A 17,301-nucleotide genomic window follows, 5' to 3' on the forward strand; every position below is an offset into this window, starting at 1 on the left:
TTTTAATGTTGAGAATGAATAATTATATCTGTAAACTAATTAATTAATTAATAAAAGAACGCAATTCATTCTTCTCCAAATTCATCATATAAGTAACGTTGTTTTCCTTTTGATTTGAATTGCACATTAATTATTATTTTTTTACAATATTTAGGACATCAAATAAAAAGTTTATGAATCAAATTCTTTTTATAGAAGGAGAGCATACTTGCAATTGATCAATAATTCATCTAGGTCTCTTTTTAAAGTAAAAAGATTTACCATATATTTTAAGATATCTTTTATCCTATATTTTTAGGACTCTTTTACATGGACATTAGAAAAAAAAAATATCATCAATTTTAGGAGTCAATATTATAAAAATAATTAAATAATAATTAGAGGAAAATAGTAAAAAGACGATATTGTCTAAAGAAGAGTCATTTAATGAAGGGCAAAAAATTCAATTAACATTATTAACCATCGTGCTTTTAATATAATATAGATAATCCCACATAGTTCGAAATCCTAAAGGAAAAGGAATTCCTAAACCTATTCAAAATATAATTCGAAATCCTATAGGAAAAGGAATTCCTAAACCTATTCAAAATATAGTTCGAAATCCTATAGGAAAAGGAATTCCTAAACCTATTCAAAATAGGAATTACTTAGGCGCACACATGAAATCTATAAAAGGCCCCAACTCTCTCACTTTTTCATACTTATTTGTAAAATCTCTCCATGGAAGAAAGCATAGAATACCAAAAGAAGAGTTGGATTGCTCTAAAAAAGAGCATAAATGGGCTGCTCAATAAAATCAATAAAGCCAACATAAAACACATCATTCCCGAATTGTTTAGAGAGAATTTAATCCGTGGTAGGGGCTTGTTTTGCAGATCAATTATGAAATCACAATTGAATTCTCCTATTTTCACTGATGCTTTTGCAGCATTGGTCGCCGTTGTTAACACCAAATTCCCTCAAATTGGTGAACTTTTGTGTAAGAGGATCATTCTGCAATTGCAAAGAGCCTATAACAGTAATAATAAACCTCAGACGTTAGCAACCATAAAATTTATTGGTCATCTTGTCAATCAGCAAGTTGTTCACCAACTTATAGCTTTGGAATTAGTTACACTTTTACTCGATAAACCTACAGATGATAGTGTTGATGTTGCTGTTGGTTTCGTTAAGGAATGTGGTTCCATGCTTCAAGATCTGTGTCCCTTAGGATTGCACGGTATTTTTGAGCGATTCCGCGGAATACTTCATGAAGGAGAAATAGATAAGAGGGTTCAGTTCTTAATTGAAGATCTTTTTGCTTTGCGGAAACACAAGTTTCAGCCAGCTGTTCCTCCGGAACTTGACCTTGTTGAGCAGGAAGATCAATTAACACATGAAATCTCTCTCGGAGACAAGGTAGACCCGCAAATTGAATTAGATGTTTTCAAGCCGGATCCTAGTTTTGTCGAAAATGAAATAAAGTATGAAGGATTACAGAAGAGGATTCTATTTCTAGGTGGTGGTGGTAGTGATCAGGATGAAGAATCTGAGGACGAAGACGAGCAATCGATGATAATTGAAGATGAGACAGAGACAAACTTGATCAATCTTCGGAGGACGATTTACTTAACAATTATGTCAAGTGCTGAGTTTGAAGAAGCAGGGTATAAGCTGTTGAAAATCAGACTAGAGCCTGGTCAGGAGATGGAGTTATGCGTAATGTTATTGGAGTGCTGCAGTCAGGAGAAGATATTTCTCCATTACTATGCACTTTTGGGGCAGCGGTTATGCATGATCAACAAAGTTCACCAGGAGAATTTCGAGAAATCATTCGTGCAGCAATACTCGATGATCCACCGACTTGAAACAAATAAAATGCGTAATGTGGCAAAGTTTTTTGCTCATTTACTAGGTACTGATGCATTGCCTTGGCATGTTTTGGCTTATTTAAGATTGACAGAAGAGGGTACTACGTCTTCCTCTCGTATATTCATCAAAATCTTATTCCAGGAGTTGTCAGGGCACCTTGGCATCCGTATGTTGAATGAGCGTCTTAGTGACCCGTCTATGCAAATGTCGTTTGAGTCTATATTTCCAAAGGATAATCCCAAAAATACGAGGTTTGCTATCAACTTCTTCACATCCATTGGTCTAGGTGGGATAACTGAAAAGCTGCGAGACTATCTGAAGAACATGCCAAGGCTTATCTTGCACCAAGACAAGCGTGTTTCCAGATCAGGTGAATCAGATGATGATCGTCAAAGGAGAAGTTAAGTCGTAAATTGCTCTTAGTGTTGTAATTGGAAAAATCTTTACTTTTTGGGTTCTGAGTTGTATTTTTTATCTCTGTTTTGGAGGTTAGGGTGATCTTGGATTCCTATATGTACATACACGTATTGGCTGTTAATAAGAATGAGTACAACAAACATGTATTGATCTTTCAGGAAATCAACCAATTACATTGGTCTAGAATAACTGTACAAAGAGAATAACATCAATCCATGGATACCATCGATGATAATGTCAGAGAACTGAGACATGATTATTTTCAAGCAACACTGTTGAATGGTAATGGACATCTTACATAAAACTGAACTGTTTTAATTTGGCATCTTTGAATCTCCTTAAGCATTACCAAAACTTGAATCGTCGTCCCGCTTCCGATGTCGATCATCTAAGCAAGCACACGCGACCTTTAAGTGTTGTACAAGTTCCATCTCAATGCTTGGATCCTCTTTCAATAGCTCAGGATCAGTTATTTTCCCTTTAGCGTGCAGCTTTACCCATCCAACAAGATTATTGTCACCAAAATCAGCTGAATCCGTTGGCTGTTTGCCGGTTAGAAGCTCAAGTAAAATGACGTCATAACTGAACATCTACAGCTCTGGTAATATTCTGGAGGAATGTATCCGGGAGTGCCTGCAAGGGTGCTGTCCATTGCAGTCATTAACCTTGCCATTCCGAAATCAGATACAGATCTGGCTTCAAAATTTTCATCAAGCAAGAAATTACTTGATTTCATGTCCCTGTGAATAATGTGTGGAATGCAGTCTGTCTATTTCTGTATCTATCTCCCTCTCTCACACACAGAGACATTACTGTGATTTCATTTCCTGGTTCAATCTGCTTCTACATAAAATCATTTCGTTTGAATAATAATACTATCAATCAGGTAATTTCCAGATTTTCTGTTATTTGACCAGAATGTTGTTTACCTTTTCATTCAGCAAACGCGGTGCTGCGTGATCAAAACTTCAAACCCATATTCATTTTGGATGCCACGATTGTAACACGAAATAAGCCGTGAATTCAGCTCCTCCCTCGTTTAGGACAGTAGTCAAAACCAAAATCCTTATAGATAATACTGGTAAATAGTAGTCAATTAATTATATTCAACAGCCTTGTAAGGATAATCCTCAAACTATGCACTATCGTCATCATATGGGCGTGAAGCCCTTGTTGGATCACTATTCCTCCGCGACAGGGCTCTGCAAGCAGTAAAACCTCCCAATCCTGCCAACAATCACAATTTAAGGATGGAAAACTTCGAGAATGACAGATATAACTACATCCTTAAATTGTGATTGTTGGCAGGATTGGGAGGTTTTACTGCTTGCAGAGCCCTGTCGCGGAGGAATAGTGATCCAACAAGGGCTTCACGCCCATGGGATGTGGTATTGCAATCAATTTCTCAGCCCTTTAAATCAACTGTTGACGAAAGTTCTGCTTTCTGATGAATAAATTAGATTATGCCACTTGATGTATTTTGAAATCAGTAGCATAAGTGTCATTACGTGAGCGCTTAAGCATGGACTTCTTCTAAAGATGAACTTATTGAACATGTACATATTGTTGTGATTTCCTACACATGTATATATTTTAACTTTAAATACGAAAAGGAAAGAGGATATCTTCAAATTGTTAGTCATATTTGCTAGGGAACCATTTTCTGATATTGTGTTACTGTCCACTAAAGCTGCATTTGATTTCCCGATGGAGCAGGACCGCGATGGATTTGTGATTGGGGAAGGATCGGGTTTCCTACTCGTAGAAGAACTTGAACATGCAGAGGTATGCCTCCACTTAAACAATATGCATATGATAACATGGAGTTACTTTGATTCATTCAGACGGTGCAGCTCTGTTGTGTTTTTATTCTGATTAATTAACAGAAGAGAGAGGCTAAAATATATGCCGAGTTTTTGGGTGGAAGCTTCACTTGTGATGCTTATCACATGATAGAGCCACATCCAGAAGGTAATTTTTACACTCGTGTATATATAGCCATTCTAAAGCATGGAAACCTTATATTTTACTAATTTCTCCGATAAGTATTCTTATAGGAAGTGGAGCTGTTCTCTGCATAGAAAAGGCCTTGGCTCAATCTGGAGTGAAGCGTGAAGATGTCAACTATATATATGCTCATGCTGCATCAACCCCAGCTGGTGACTTGAACGCACACCATTCTTCATTGTTTGAGGGAGAACCCTGAAGTAATGCTCTTATACACCCTCCTTTTTGTCGGGAAAAGTACTCAGATACATCTCTTAAAATGATTTCCTTCCCTTTCAGCTTAAAATAAATTCAACAAAGTCCATGGCTGGTCGCCTCCTTGGGGCTGCTGGTGCTGTGGAAGCCATCGTAACAGTCAAGGTAATACAGTTTAAGATTGTTGCATGCAGAAGTACTAGGTAAATTTTGCTCATGCTCATGCTCAAACTACTAAAACTCGCGGAAGGTAAGTGTACATAATCTTTTGCCTTTTGCTAGTACTTGGTATTTGGAATTTAACATAGGCCATACAGACGGGATGGATCCATCCAAACAACAATCTTGAGAACCCAGACAAAGGCTTGGTATGTATCTGGTTAAAGGTGGTCTAATATTGCATCTTAACTGACTTTAATTAGTAAACTATGTTCTGGTGGGCTCTAAGAAGGAACGCTTACATATCAAGGTTGCGCTCTCCAACTCATTTGGCCTTTGGAGGACACAACTCGTCTATTTTATTTGCGCCTTATAAGAAGGCCTAATGCTTACAAATCTCACCCTTAAATAATGTAATGTTGTATCCACGACCACGAGGGAGGCACTCATGCTTGTGTCGATTTTCGTCAAGTTGCCCCTGTAACATATTTGCATGCCAACACATTCAGTACTACCAACATGTCCACATCATAATTTGTTGTCAAGGCTCATGGAAAATATTTTAAGAATGACTTTAATCGTACCATATACACCCTAAGGATTTGTTTTGCGATTGGCTTAGATGTGGAAATATAATAAAATGGTGGTTGCTATATTTAATGTCGTCAAGGAGTTCCTTACTACAAGAAGGTGAATACCTAAAAATACAGATGAAACTTTAAAAGATTCAAGTATTGGAAGGCGTGCAGCAACAAAGACGCCAAGAGTTAGTAAACAAAGCACTATACTCATGCCAATGGAATTCTAAAAGGATTGTTTGTCTTTGCTGTATAATCTTAAAGTCGTTAGCTTCATAGCTGAAACTACAATGACCTCTTGGAGTTTTGAAGCTAACTAACAAAACAATATATAAAGGAGAACCAAAATTAATGTCATTTCTCAAAGTTAAGGGACATAAATTATCACAGATCCTTTCCTCTCTTGCACTATAAAACTGACATGGCACAACACATGCTGGACACAACTGTAATGTGAGGTGGTTCTCTGGGTTGCGCAGAGTCTGATGGTGACAAACAGGAAGAAGTGTTCGACAGTATTGTTGTCACTGAGCTGCATCTGTATGAAAGCATCACCAAATCTTTGTTCTAAGCCAGAAGAAGAGAATGACAACTCCAAGTACAATAGCAACGGGAGCCCATTTTCGAATCAAAGCCTAAAGTCAAGTAATGAATCAGTAAATAAAGCAATGTCAAATATCCAGATGCACATGCTTATAAAGATAAACAAATGAGACAATAACCATCAGTAACATAGGCTGTTCGTCTTTGCTTGTATCTGAACCTAATAAGGTATCAAAAAGCAAGTTCAGACAAAGAGAAACTTTATTGCCCTTCTTCTGTTGATTGTACTAGACTACTAGTCTAAGGCACCATTAGTCCTGCCAACAACTAATCCAAGTGAAATAGAGCAAGAATAGAGTGATTTCACAGGTGATGTATCCATAGAAATTCTCTCCCCATTCTTAAGCCCGTCCAGGTTTTTGTTCAACATAAAAACCCGTTTACACTAAAAAAAAAATGCACAAGTCAAGCCCAAAAACTTCGACAAATGATGCATGACAATGCTGAAAATCCTAATGAACATAGCTTGAACTTCTATCTGCATTTAATTCTTTCTGAAATATTGTAAATGCAACATGATGGCTGCATTATAGCAGAACTCGAAGAAATCACACTGAGTTTATGCTCCTTCAGATTGTTGTACAGCTTTAGCATTTCTATTAATTTAAAGTGAACAACTTCCAAACAAAATTATGAGGTGCATCATCTTGTGAAGCCAATGAAACTAACCTGACGGTTCAGATCTTTCGCTTTATCAGCATATATCCGGGATTCAGATGTCAAGCGGCTAGACATCTGACTGACCTCTGCAAAAATTGATATTCAACAATCTAGTCACTTAATATGATCATAAATGGTATAGCAAATAGGGCAATGAATATGGAAGGGTGAAAGTAAAGGGAAAACCAACTATATAAAAAACATACATCATAATAAGAGTCCAATCAATGTCAAAGCTGCAAATCCTACAACTGACTAATGTCATGTGCCTTGTCGATTTAGAAAATGCCAAATATTGTCAGAACTGACACAACTCTCAATTTTATTTGCACAGAGATGGATTTGGGTCCCACTACTTTTAAACCAAAAGCATTATAGTAATTTTCTTCTCAACAGTATAGAGAACCCAATTTCCTTTAGCATAGACTTTAATGATCCCAAAATAAAATCTCATCTCACAAGTTCACAACAACCAATACTCCATTTACATTACCCTTAATAATAAACCAAAAATTGTTATTTTCTGCCTTCAATATAGCATATAAGATGCAGCCTACACAATTACAGCGTAAAAATATGAGATTCCTAAAAAGATTGAGGAGGGAAGTGTACCTAATGATACTCTTCAACTTGGAAGTTTTATGATAGAAGAAATCATTGATACTTCTCTGGGAGTTGATGAGGAGAGAAAAAGGAATCAATACTTAACCATGTTAAATTACTTTGTCAAATTTTAAGGACGTCTACGTGTGGTCTTTAAACCATTTTACTTCTCAACAATCTTCCACAGCGTCCACTCTCCTCTGTTTTTGTCTCCCAACCTCCCACATCAAGACATATAAACTTGAAAACTATAGACGTTTTACCCTTGTGATACACTACCAAATGGACGCTTGAAGTTCTAATAGGAAACTCCAGGAGGCAACCATAACAATATCAATCAACTAAGTTACAATACCAAATTAGTTGAGTTCTGCTATATGCATCTTTTATATCCGCTCAGTTCTATTCAGGTCCATTTCATTCCAATAACAAATTTTAACAAAAATTAGGGGCACTTTAAAAATTAAAAGTATACATTCTCTAAATCTCACACTTGCCTTACATGGACATACAAGTCTCTAACCAGACAAGAAAGACTCCTTACAAACACCAGAAGTCCAGAACTAATGTAAGTGTAAACCACAAACTCAATTTTATGTCAATTAGTTGACATTGCCGATATAATAAACTGGAAAAGTTAAGTTAATAGCACATTAGCTCAATGTCTTTTGAGATTAAAATCAAAGAAATCCAGAACAAAAGAGGTATTGTTCACAAAAATACTGGAGAAGTAGCTAACGTTTATATATGCCACTGAACATCAGATGAATGTTAGAATGAGAAACTTACGGTCCAACTTTTCACCAACGCCAAGAACTTCTTGTACATTTCGAGTCATTATCTGATGAACTTCGTAAAGCTCATCATTCAACTTAGAAATATTGCGTTGAGTTCTAGTATCCTGGTACAGTTTCTTCGTCTTCTGTATGAATGTATCTTTTACAATAGGGGAAAATCACATATTGCAAGCATCAGAAAATCAGTGTCACCAAAATATAATTGCACCACAAAAAGCATAAAAGAAAATGCTCCAATTGCTTACCAAATTTAATAAAAGCATATGGTCTAGCAGCAGTTTCAATTTGACTCCCATTGACGCGCTCAAACTCATTCTTAAGGTCCTCTAGGTATTGAAAGGCAAGTTTCTTGGGATAAGAGCGATCACACATTGTCAGATAACAAACATGCCCTTCAATGATATAACTGAGAACACAGGTTAAGAGAATACTATCTACATGGAGTGTACTTTCTCAAGAGGTGAAGAAGGGACAGAAGAGCAATATTACTGGTAGTACAGAAAGTATACATGACAAAAGAAGTAGTTAAGGCAACAGTGGTTACTCCAGAAGTTCACATATACTTTGGATGCGTTATTGATTAAGATGTCAAATCATCCTTGAGATTTCACATTCAGTTCGCCGTGATAGTGATGAAATTGATGCTACTCAAAAATCCAGTAAAAAACTAGAAGTACAATGGTTTAGCTATGAAATCTTATCAAGTGGAGAAACTACTAACCAAACCAAAAGATGTATGTCACAAATGGGATCAAGAGTATTTAACAGCTTCGATACACCAAGGTGAAATCTCATTCATCTAAAGCACTAAACCAGCAACACTGATCATTTCTGAAATATCCAGAAAACTCAACTTGTCTGTTACATTGAAACCAAACGGAAAAGTTGAAGGACTACGAATACTGAACATTCAATCAACAGGAGTTACCCTTTTCTAACAGGTATTGACTTCATAGAGTTTTCAAACTGAAATACCCTCAATAAACAGTACCAACATATAATTGAAACAAGGGCAATAGTACAAGTTAACTGAAGTAGTTAGGAAACAAACTGATTACTAAAAATGTAAAATATTCATTAAAAGTCTCAAATGAATCCCCCTCCTCACCCCCGGCAAAACCCTATTATAGAAGAAATAACTTGTCAAGCTCAGAAAGGAAAGTGCAAAAAAAATTCTCTTATTCTTCGAGAGAAAAACAAAACACAATATAGTGTTGACCCATAAGTAAAACCCGTGGTGTCATGTAGGAAAGATAACATGAACAAAAGGATACTGGAAGATATAAGGTCCAGTTTCGACAGACATCCTCGAAGCGTCATTTTGGCGCATTGATAGGTTCTTGAATAAGGCCTTGACCTGCTGTTTGTAGAAATCTGCATCTGGAACATCACGACCATCATCCAGCCCCTCGGCTAAAGGAAGACCATCAGTCACACGAGCAATCAAAGTCAACTTCACCATCTTTTTTCCGCAAGCATACAACTACAATGAAACACAAATAAGTGAGAATTCAACTTTTTGCAGTCAAATTTCTCTATTTTCTTCTTTGTCCATGCAGTCAGCTTCTAACAGGATCATCTATATGAGCAACAACATTCCCAGAAATGACAACTAATGCATTATATTGTTGGGTGCCAGTAAATATAAATAAAATTTAACTTGAGAACCCACTTACAAAAACTGTTGGGTGGTTCAGCGGTAAGGATCAAATTACTAAAGCTTTGCGACGCAAGAGATATGTGGGTTCGAAACCTCCCAAAGTCTTCTCCTTTTTAGCATAAATATGCTTTATTCTCCTTTTAAAAGAAAAGGAGAAATCTGCCTCATTTTTTCCTTTTGTTGCAAAAAGTAATTCCCCTCTAAAAAGAAAGGAGATTGATACTCGTTTCTTAGATTGACGCTATAATATATTATAAAAAGCTACGAAAATATTTTGCTTCATATCAAATACACCCTAAAATGAGGGGGAAAAAAGAAAAAAAATATTTGTAATCTAGAAGTACTTATTTCTTTACATATTAAGAAGCAGTGGATAATATGAAAATGCCTTTATTCATTGGCTTAGCTATTTTTTTATCTATATCAAATATTGGTGGGTCGGATATTTTATTCGTTTTCACCTGATTCAAATTCGACCGGCCCATATCCGACTCGACCCCTTCGTTTACCACCCTTATCTGAACCCATAAACCTCAAATCCTAACTCCACCTCTAAAAATGATGAAGTAGATGCTGTGCAGTTAGGATGGTGCATTACACTTTACAAGGAGTACTTAACGGCTGAAGGGGAGTTAGTTATTACTTTAAAAGCTTTACAGCTTAGTCCTTATGTTTTTAAGTAAAAACCATTTTTATTTACAAATGTGCCTAGTCACCCTTTTGGATAGGTAGTAGAGTACTAGAGTATATATATTGATTTACAATAAAAATCCCTAGTTCTATCTTCTTCTTAGCTAACTTAGCTTCTTTATGCAATTTCCTTTCGTTTCTGCTTCGAGTTGCAAAAATAATACTCCATCTGTTTCAATTGCTTTCCTTTTTAATCTATTTCAGAAAGAATGACTCTTTCCTTTTTTGGCAACTCTTTAATTCTAACTTTTGACATTGCATGTTTAAGACCAAGTATTTTGGTACATTTTGTATAAAAGTCTTTTTTACTTTCATAAACTCCATGCCAAGTCAAAACAAGACAATCAAATTGAAGCATAGGGAGTAGAACAAAATATACACATTTTCAAGCAATTTCAACAGAAGTCGAATTCCTTAAACAAAGTACATGATCTCCAAGGAACATTCATGTTACTGTACTAATCCAGGAATACTTTAAGCAGTAGAGGCACATCGACAGAACTGATTTGCATAATAATTCTCTAACCCTAACATTTCAAACCTACGACATTCAATTCCAATGTAAAATGACTAGATTAAATCAAATAAACACAAAATTATGCAAGCAAACGCAATGATATAAATAGATTGCTGACGAAGTTATTAACAGCATAGATCAAAATTACCGATCGATCATACGCGTGCGTGACTGGTCGGAATCCAGTCGCCGATCGCTGGCCTTGATACACTTGTTAAGAATTTGAATCGGAGCTGGTAATAAATGGGATGAAAAAAAAAAGAGGGGTTTTGATGAGATTTGAAGGGGTACGGTTGATAAATATAAAAAGTTTTTAGACATTTGCATAAGCTGGGCTGATTTGTCATTTGTTTATTGGGTGACCCACGTGCGAGTATGCCCCAAGGCTGGGGTTACGGGATTTCACCACATTAATTTACCAAAAATAACACGGGAAAAGGCATAAATTCATATCGAAAAATCAGTTATACATTTAAACTATCGTGACAATCTATTTCATATCTAAATTATCTAAAAGTAAAATTATTACCTCCTAAAACTGACGTGAAAAAAAAAAAGAATAACGTGTCAAATTCTGTACAGTAAAAAAAAATTAAAAAAAACAAAATCACCTCACCTCCATATTCTTTCTTCTTCACACCCACTTTCATTTACTCTCATTTTGAATTTTGATTTTTTTTCTTTCAAAATTCATTAAAGTAAAAAAATTAAAAAAACAAAATCACTCTACCCTACATTCTTTCTTCTTCACACCCACCTACCCTCTTCCTCTTTACGTCCACCTCTATTTACTCTCCATTTTGAATTTAATTTTTTTCCTTTCAAAATCCATTAAGAAGAAGAATTTTTCTCCCCATTTTGGTGGAGAAGACGATTGGGTTTTGGGGGGGAGGGGATGGGTGGTTAATAATTAATTAGGAGTTAATTAGTATAAAATATAGTTAATTAATAAAGAAAAAAAATAAAAAAAATCGGATGGGTAGTTAATAATTAATTAGGAGTTAATTAGTATAAAATATAGTTAATAAAAGATAAGTTAATTAATAAAGAAAAGAAAAGAAATATAAAAAATCGGATGGATGGTTAATAATTGATGGGTAGTTAATAATTAATTAGTATAAAATATAGTTAATAAAAGAAAAGTTAATTAATAAAGAAAAGAAAAGAAATATAAAAAATCGAATGGATGGTTAATAATTAATTATGAGCTAATTAGTATAAAATATATTTAATAAAAGAAAAGTTAATTAATAAAGAACAGAAAAGAAAAAAATATAAAAAATTATAATTTCTGACGTGGCACTGACGTGGTGCCACGTGGCACTGACGTGGTGCCACGTGGCAGCGAGTGTAATACACTACATACTATGAGAATGGTGTTATGCGTTCAGGTGTGTAATAGTTTTACTTTTAGGTAGTTTAGGTGTGTAATAGATCGTCAGTGTGTAACTGACTTTTCGATACAATTTTTGGGGGAATTTATGCCTTTTCCTAAAATAACACATTCATATGGAAGCTAAATTAGTATATTTTTTTGATATAGATTTTGAATTTTCAGGACTACGGTTGAATTAGTGATTTATGGAATTCAAAATTCACCTTGACGTAACACTAATATTAATGACAATGTGGATAGCATAAAGTTTAGAAATCACATCGATGTCGAAGAACAATATGATGTAAATTACTGCGACATCAAACTGAATAGATAAACAACAATTCAACGATAGAAGTTTTGTTTTATTCTATTTGGTCAGCATAGAACTAAGGTATGCGACAAATAGTAATGTTTTCTATTTTCTTTGGTCTGGACGGCCAAGAGGGGTTGCCAACACGAACATAATTGCTCACCCTGCTCCCTATCAAAAAGAGCATGTGAGACTTAAAAAGAATATTCACACTTGGATTCATAGCTTAAGAATAAAAAGAGGATAGTCACACTTGAATTTATAGGCTATAGCTTAAGAGCAAGACAAAACTATCATAACGGCACAAGAAGTTTTGTGAAGGTAGAAAGAATATTCAAATTAGACTATTTATGATGTGTCATGTTTCAAGAAGGCATAGGCCACCCAAGGCTTTAACAGGAAAGACATTTCAATCCAATTTATTGGGGTCAAGATGAACCCCTTCCGCCCCTATGTCATGACCCAACTCAACAAAGCATCTCCGAGGGCATGGAATGTCTAATATTTTGATCATGTCTAACAAGAAGTTAACTAACAACAAAACTTTCGTAGGCAAAGTTTCATTCTTTCAACTAAATAGCAAATCGGCAGAAATCTTGGGTGGTGAATGTTTTATATGTAACTCAGTTCAAATTTGAATACTATTTGATAAGCCAATGGATGGGTGGCCTGTCTTTGTAATATTTAGGTTGCATTTGGTAGAGTATCTCCTCCTCCCTGAAATAGTAGACATCCAACTTTATTCCTTTTTGGCTGCCAAACTTCAACAGTCACCAAAGCAAAAAACACCCTTTTGCTTGGCCTTTTCTGTATTAGAAAAGCACAACAATTTGCAAAGTAAAAAACACAAGATCAACTACCAATCTAACCCAAAAAGTACTGCCAAGAATTCTTAGTAGGACACATTTTGTTGAACAGCTTAGTGTTATATATATACAGGCATACATACCCTTTTTTGATCATCCATATTCCTTGGGCAATGACTTATTTAACCACAGAATGTAGCAGGTACCAGGTGGATTAGTCGAGGTGTGCTCAAAATCAATGAATTGTAGATGACGGGTTATTTAAGTTGGAGAAGCAGGGCACATGCTGGGTTACTCAGATTTCAATCCTCTGAGAATTTTGCATGTGCCCTTGCCCTCCATCTTAAACCCCCGCCAATAATGGCATTCAAATATTAACAGCAATGCAGGTAAGTCATCATTGATTTATTGTAGCAGACAGTTTTTTAAAAAAAATACATGAAATAATTAGATACAGAATTATGAACATCAGCTGATTGACCACTTTTAAGTGACCTTTAAATAGCTTCTTGCATAATGTTTATATAAATAGAATATGAAGAAAACATCTTAGGAACTCTGGTCCATTTCCATGAAATTATTGGCTATGAGGTCGGCTTTCCAAGAGCTGAAGCGGCTGAATCCACGTAAAGAAGTAAACAGGTGTAGAGTTTTTGCTTCAATCTATCAACTCTCTCGACCAAATTGTTTTCGTCTGAGCTTAGGGTACTCCTTACCTTGTCCAACCATTCATTTGCATGCTTAAGCTGTGATAATGTGAAAGCTATTTGGTTTTTTGACTCCGTTTGGCGTGGTACACTTGCTTTCGTTTTTTGTTCCTGCTTGTTCTGCCAAAAGCCAACGTCAATTGCTCCCTCCAAGAATTTGAGAAACCAAGACTGTATTTCATTTAACAGAAGCTCTCGTAGTTCCACGATGTCTTTGGAACCGTCTCCTCTTGCCCACTCTAGCTTTTCAGCTCCAGAAAGTTCCATAGAAGGCTTCAAAGACTTGCTTGTAGTTTTACCATTCAAGAAACATGTCATCTTCCCTTCTTTCACCTTCTCTTGAGCAGATAATTTAGTAGCAAAATTATCTGGGGTTAGCTCTTTTGTTTTAGCAGTACTGGGTAGTTCAATGAGATCGTTGAGCTTGAAAAATTTGGAGAGAGAGAGATAGGGACATTCTGGTGATGCCGAGGTGCACAGTTCAGCAAACATTCTGGAAAAGAGAGAGAGATGAAATGAAAGAAAGAATCAAAAATGAAGAACCAGATGAATATCCAATTGAGGCCTTACACATAATTCTGATTCCAAGATAGTACCTGAGGCAATGAAGAAGTTTTGCTGCTTCCTTTGCTTCTTCTTGAGCTTCTGCTTCTACTAAAGAAGCTAATAATCCCCTCCTAAGTATCCCCTTTTTATATGGACAAGAATGAGATTAATAATATACTTGATTCATTTTTCCTCTCTAATTAGTGCTCCATGTCATTCAACTATTATTTTTCATAATGGGGTGTTGATATTAACAAAACAGTCGCATATTGGACTATTCAAATGATTTCTAAAGAATCAAATATACCTTCCCAGGCTTTGCAAGGCTGGTTGGTAGCGAGGACCAGGGCATGTACGCTTCTGAGGATTGACTATTTTCTCTGACACTTTCTTGTTTGCTTCTTGTGAGTTTCAATGTTGAGAATCTTGGAGTTTTCAAATGCTTATTTATGCCTGAGTTTATCACAATTGGATCAGAGTGACTGCGTGAAGGAGTTGAAGACCGTGTCTGAAATCAACCGAGAAGAAATTTTTCTCAGCAAGCTCAGAAGAGAATTCAGATTCAATAGAACCTTCCCTGAATATATTCATGTCCAAGTACCTACTGTTTTCCTTTTTAACCAGTGAGCGCCTTTTAAATGTGCTGTTGTTCAGAACAACATTTTGGAAAGTTTGGAAAGGCATGAAAATTGTTTCCAGAGAAGCATGCATATAGCATTTCCCCCCCCCCCCCCCTCCCTTTTATAGAAGTGTTATTGAAAGAATTGCAGAATTTTAATTCCCACGGTATATATTAGGGCTTACTAATAATTTACATAAATATCTTCATTGGACCTTGGAAAACATGACAATCACATATTTATAGCCAAAGAATAAATGGAGAGAAAAAAGTGTGGAAAATCTGATAGTAATACTTGGATATGAACTACTAATGAGTTTCACAAACGAATAATCTGTGCTGCAGAGTCATACCTGACCTTTAAGCTCGCGTTGTTTCTCTTTCAGAGGTATGGCCTTTTTAGCAGCTCCACTACTCTCATTCTCAATGGCTTTCACACCAGTACCTTGATCAAGCCCTCCAATCTTTGTGTAAGAGGTTAATACTCCTCGCATGTACCTGGAAGCAACAACCATTTTTTGCTCTTTGATAACAAATTTGTTCTTTGAGTTCTCTTTGTTCAATTCAGGCGATTCATTAAACTTCGAACCAGTAACATCTTCCTGATCATTTCGAACAGTGACCTCAGACGGTTCCAACATTTGCATTAAATCCTTTGGGTTACCTACAAATGGATGTCGCCCTGGAAGTGGCCTCACCCCTACTAAAACTGGAACTGGAGTTCCAGGTTCCATTCTTTCAACATAAAAGAACTGGCCAAGTTGCAATTTGTTGTTCAATATGAGCTCATTCTCCTCTTTAGATAACGTAACATATGTCGAATGAGAAGAATCCGAGACTTTAATAAAGAAACCGTGGTTTGGCCATAGTTCTGATCCATTCAAAGCAGGGACAATGCTGATGACTTGTAAAAGGATCGATCTATATTCCCCGCGAACTTTTTTATTGGAATTCATACTCTGGAGAAGCTTAATCAGTACTCCTGGAACGAGGGCTGCCATTTTGTTTTGCTCCCAGTTACGCTAAAACTTAAGATAATGCAAGTTAACTAAATTAAAATAATCCGAAAACCATCAAGATGATCCTATGGAAAATGAGATAGGCATTACTGTGGTTTCTTAAGTCACTAGCTGTCCCCAGAAAAATTCATTCATTCATTAATCCTTACATATCTAATACCAATATATTAATCCTTGCAATATCTAATATTCCTTCCATTTTATTTTATATAGCAGCGTTTATCTGTTTGACTCGTCACGGAGTTAAATAAAGAAAAATGTTGCACATACCAAAAGTATAACTTGTGGTCTAAACCGATTCATTGCATTTCTGTGGCTAAGAGCATGTCATGAAGGACAAAATGGAAAGTCCAAAGTAAAAACGGTTTCCAAAAATAGAAAGTTATCGTTTTTTTTCTTGAACAGACTGAAACAGTAAAGAATGTCACGTAAAATGGAACATATGGAATGCCATATTTCTTAATAGAACATAAATTGCACTATGCTCAAGTGTTCTATTGTTCTTACCTATGTATGTAAAGTATGAGGAACACAAGGCATAAACTTAACACAATTTACTTGCAATGTCATATAAGACCTCTACTTTAGGCTTTCAAGCACTCCAGTTGTATGGGGAACATATAGAAAGACTGAAGAAGGAGAAGAACCGGCGATCGGAATCCGGCATGTGGAAGACAAGCCAAGAGGCAAATTTTTATATATATATTTCCATTGCAGGTACGTATTCATTCAGGTTTACTTGGCTTCTAAGCTAAGACGCCATCTTTCTGGTCCTATTCCACAGTTCTATGGGGGCCATTCCATTATCTGGTGTGACTTCAAATGACATTTATATCCCCATCATGAATATTATGTATTTGGACTTTCAAGGGTAATCTGGTCAGTTTGCTCTGGATGTTGTGTTGGTAGCAGGGCCATTTCCAGGAAGAGGAGGTGTAGCCATTTGGAGAGGTAAGAATAGTTTGGATTTTGATTTTGCAGTTGTATGTAGGACTGTCGAAAACGACATATGTAATTACTTTTATATCTAAGCTTCAGCTTATAGATTTTTCTTTTTTTTGTAATAACCATGGTATCAGGATAAGTTTGTGTGTAGCTTGACTAATTACGCGCTACCTCCCACCATAGACTATTCCTTTCTTAAAAGACGATTGATTTCTGTTTTGCATACTAGATGAT

General features: G+C 35.9%; 3 protein-coding genes and 1 pseudogene across 3 annotated transcripts; 2 read left to right on the forward strand and 2 right to left on the reverse strand.

The window, feature by feature from the left end:
• Positions 1 to 562: 562 nt before the first annotated feature.
• Positions 563 to 2,410, forward strand: LOC129894440 (uncharacterized). The gene has a single exon (XM_055970141.1). The coding sequence runs from the start codon at positions 721 to 723 to the stop codon at positions 2,254 to 2,256; it is 1,536 nt and encodes a 511-aa protein (XP_055826116.1). The 5' UTR covers positions 563 to 720; the 3' UTR covers positions 2,257 to 2,410.
• Positions 2,411 to 2,885: 475 nt separating this feature from the next.
• Positions 2,886 to 4,677, forward strand: LOC129893860 (3-oxoacyl-[acyl-carrier-protein] synthase II, chloroplastic-like; annotated as a pseudogene).
• A 719-nt stretch (positions 4,678 to 5,396) lies between these two features.
• LOC129894441 (25.3 kDa vesicle transport protein SEC22-1) lies at positions 5,397 to 11,013 on the reverse strand. The gene is made up of 6 exons (XM_055970142.1): positions 10,886 to 11,013; positions 9,145 to 9,353; positions 8,116 to 8,276; positions 7,863 to 8,009; positions 6,480 to 6,556; positions 5,397 to 5,842 (listed from the first exon to the last, which is right to left on the reverse strand). The coding sequence occupies exons 2-6, from the start codon at positions 9,330 to 9,332 to the stop codon at positions 5,759 to 5,761; spliced, it is 657 nt and encodes a 218-aa protein (XP_055826117.1). The 5' UTR covers positions 9,333 to 9,353; positions 10,886 to 11,013; the 3' UTR covers positions 5,397 to 5,758.
• A 2,602-nt stretch (positions 11,014 to 13,615) lies between these two features.
• LOC129895516 (uncharacterized) lies at positions 13,616 to 16,781 on the reverse strand. The gene is made up of 5 exons (XM_055971238.1): positions 16,630 to 16,781; positions 15,457 to 16,131; positions 14,792 to 14,992; positions 14,535 to 14,626; positions 13,616 to 14,431 (listed from the first exon to the last, which is right to left on the reverse strand). The coding sequence occupies exons 2-5, from the start codon at positions 16,102 to 16,104 to the stop codon at positions 13,816 to 13,818; spliced, it is 1,557 nt and encodes a 518-aa protein (XP_055827213.1). The 5' UTR covers positions 16,105 to 16,131; positions 16,630 to 16,781; the 3' UTR covers positions 13,616 to 13,815.
• Between the last annotated feature and the right edge of the window lie 520 nt (positions 16,782 to 17,301).

Source organism: Solanum dulcamara, chromosome 7, assembly GCF_947179165.1.
Source record: "Solanum dulcamara chromosome 7, daSolDulc1.2, whole genome shotgun sequence".
Taxonomy (NCBI): Eukaryota; Viridiplantae; Streptophyta; class Magnoliopsida; order Solanales; family Solanaceae; genus Solanum; species Solanum dulcamara.

What these genes read in the sequence shown, in the direction of transcription:
- LOC129894440 (XM_055970141.1), top strand. Translation starts at nt 721, where the DNA reads ATGGAAGAAAGCATAGAATACCAAAAGAAGAGTTGGATTGCTCTAAAA.
- LOC129894441 (XM_055970142.1), bottom strand. Translation starts at nt 9,332, where the DNA reads ATGGTGAAGTTGACTTTGATTGCTCGTGTGACTGATGGTCTTCCTTTA. An exon ending in ACTGGACCTTATATCTTCCA is followed by an intron (nt 8,277 to 9,144) that starts GTATCCTTTTGT and finishes CTGTGTTCTCAG; the next exon opens with TTATATCATTGAAGGGCATG. An exon ending in CGTTGGTGAAAAGTTGGACC is followed by an intron (nt 6,557 to 7,862) that starts GTAAGTTTCTCA and finishes CAATTTTTGCAG; the next exon opens with AGGTCAGTCAGATGTCTAGC.
- LOC129895516 (XM_055971238.1), bottom strand. Translation starts at nt 16,104, where the DNA reads ATGGCAGCCCTCGTTCCAGGAGTACTGATTAAGCTTCTCCAGAGTATG. An exon ending in AACGCGAGCTTAAAGGTCAG is followed by an intron (nt 14,993 to 15,456) that starts GTATGACTCTGC and finishes GGTTGATTTCAG; the next exon opens with ACACGGTCTTCAACTCCTTC. An exon ending in GCCTTGCAAAGCCTGGGAAG is followed by an intron (nt 14,627 to 14,791) that starts GTATATTTGATT and finishes CCATATAAAAAG; the next exon opens with GGGATACTTAGGAGGGGATT.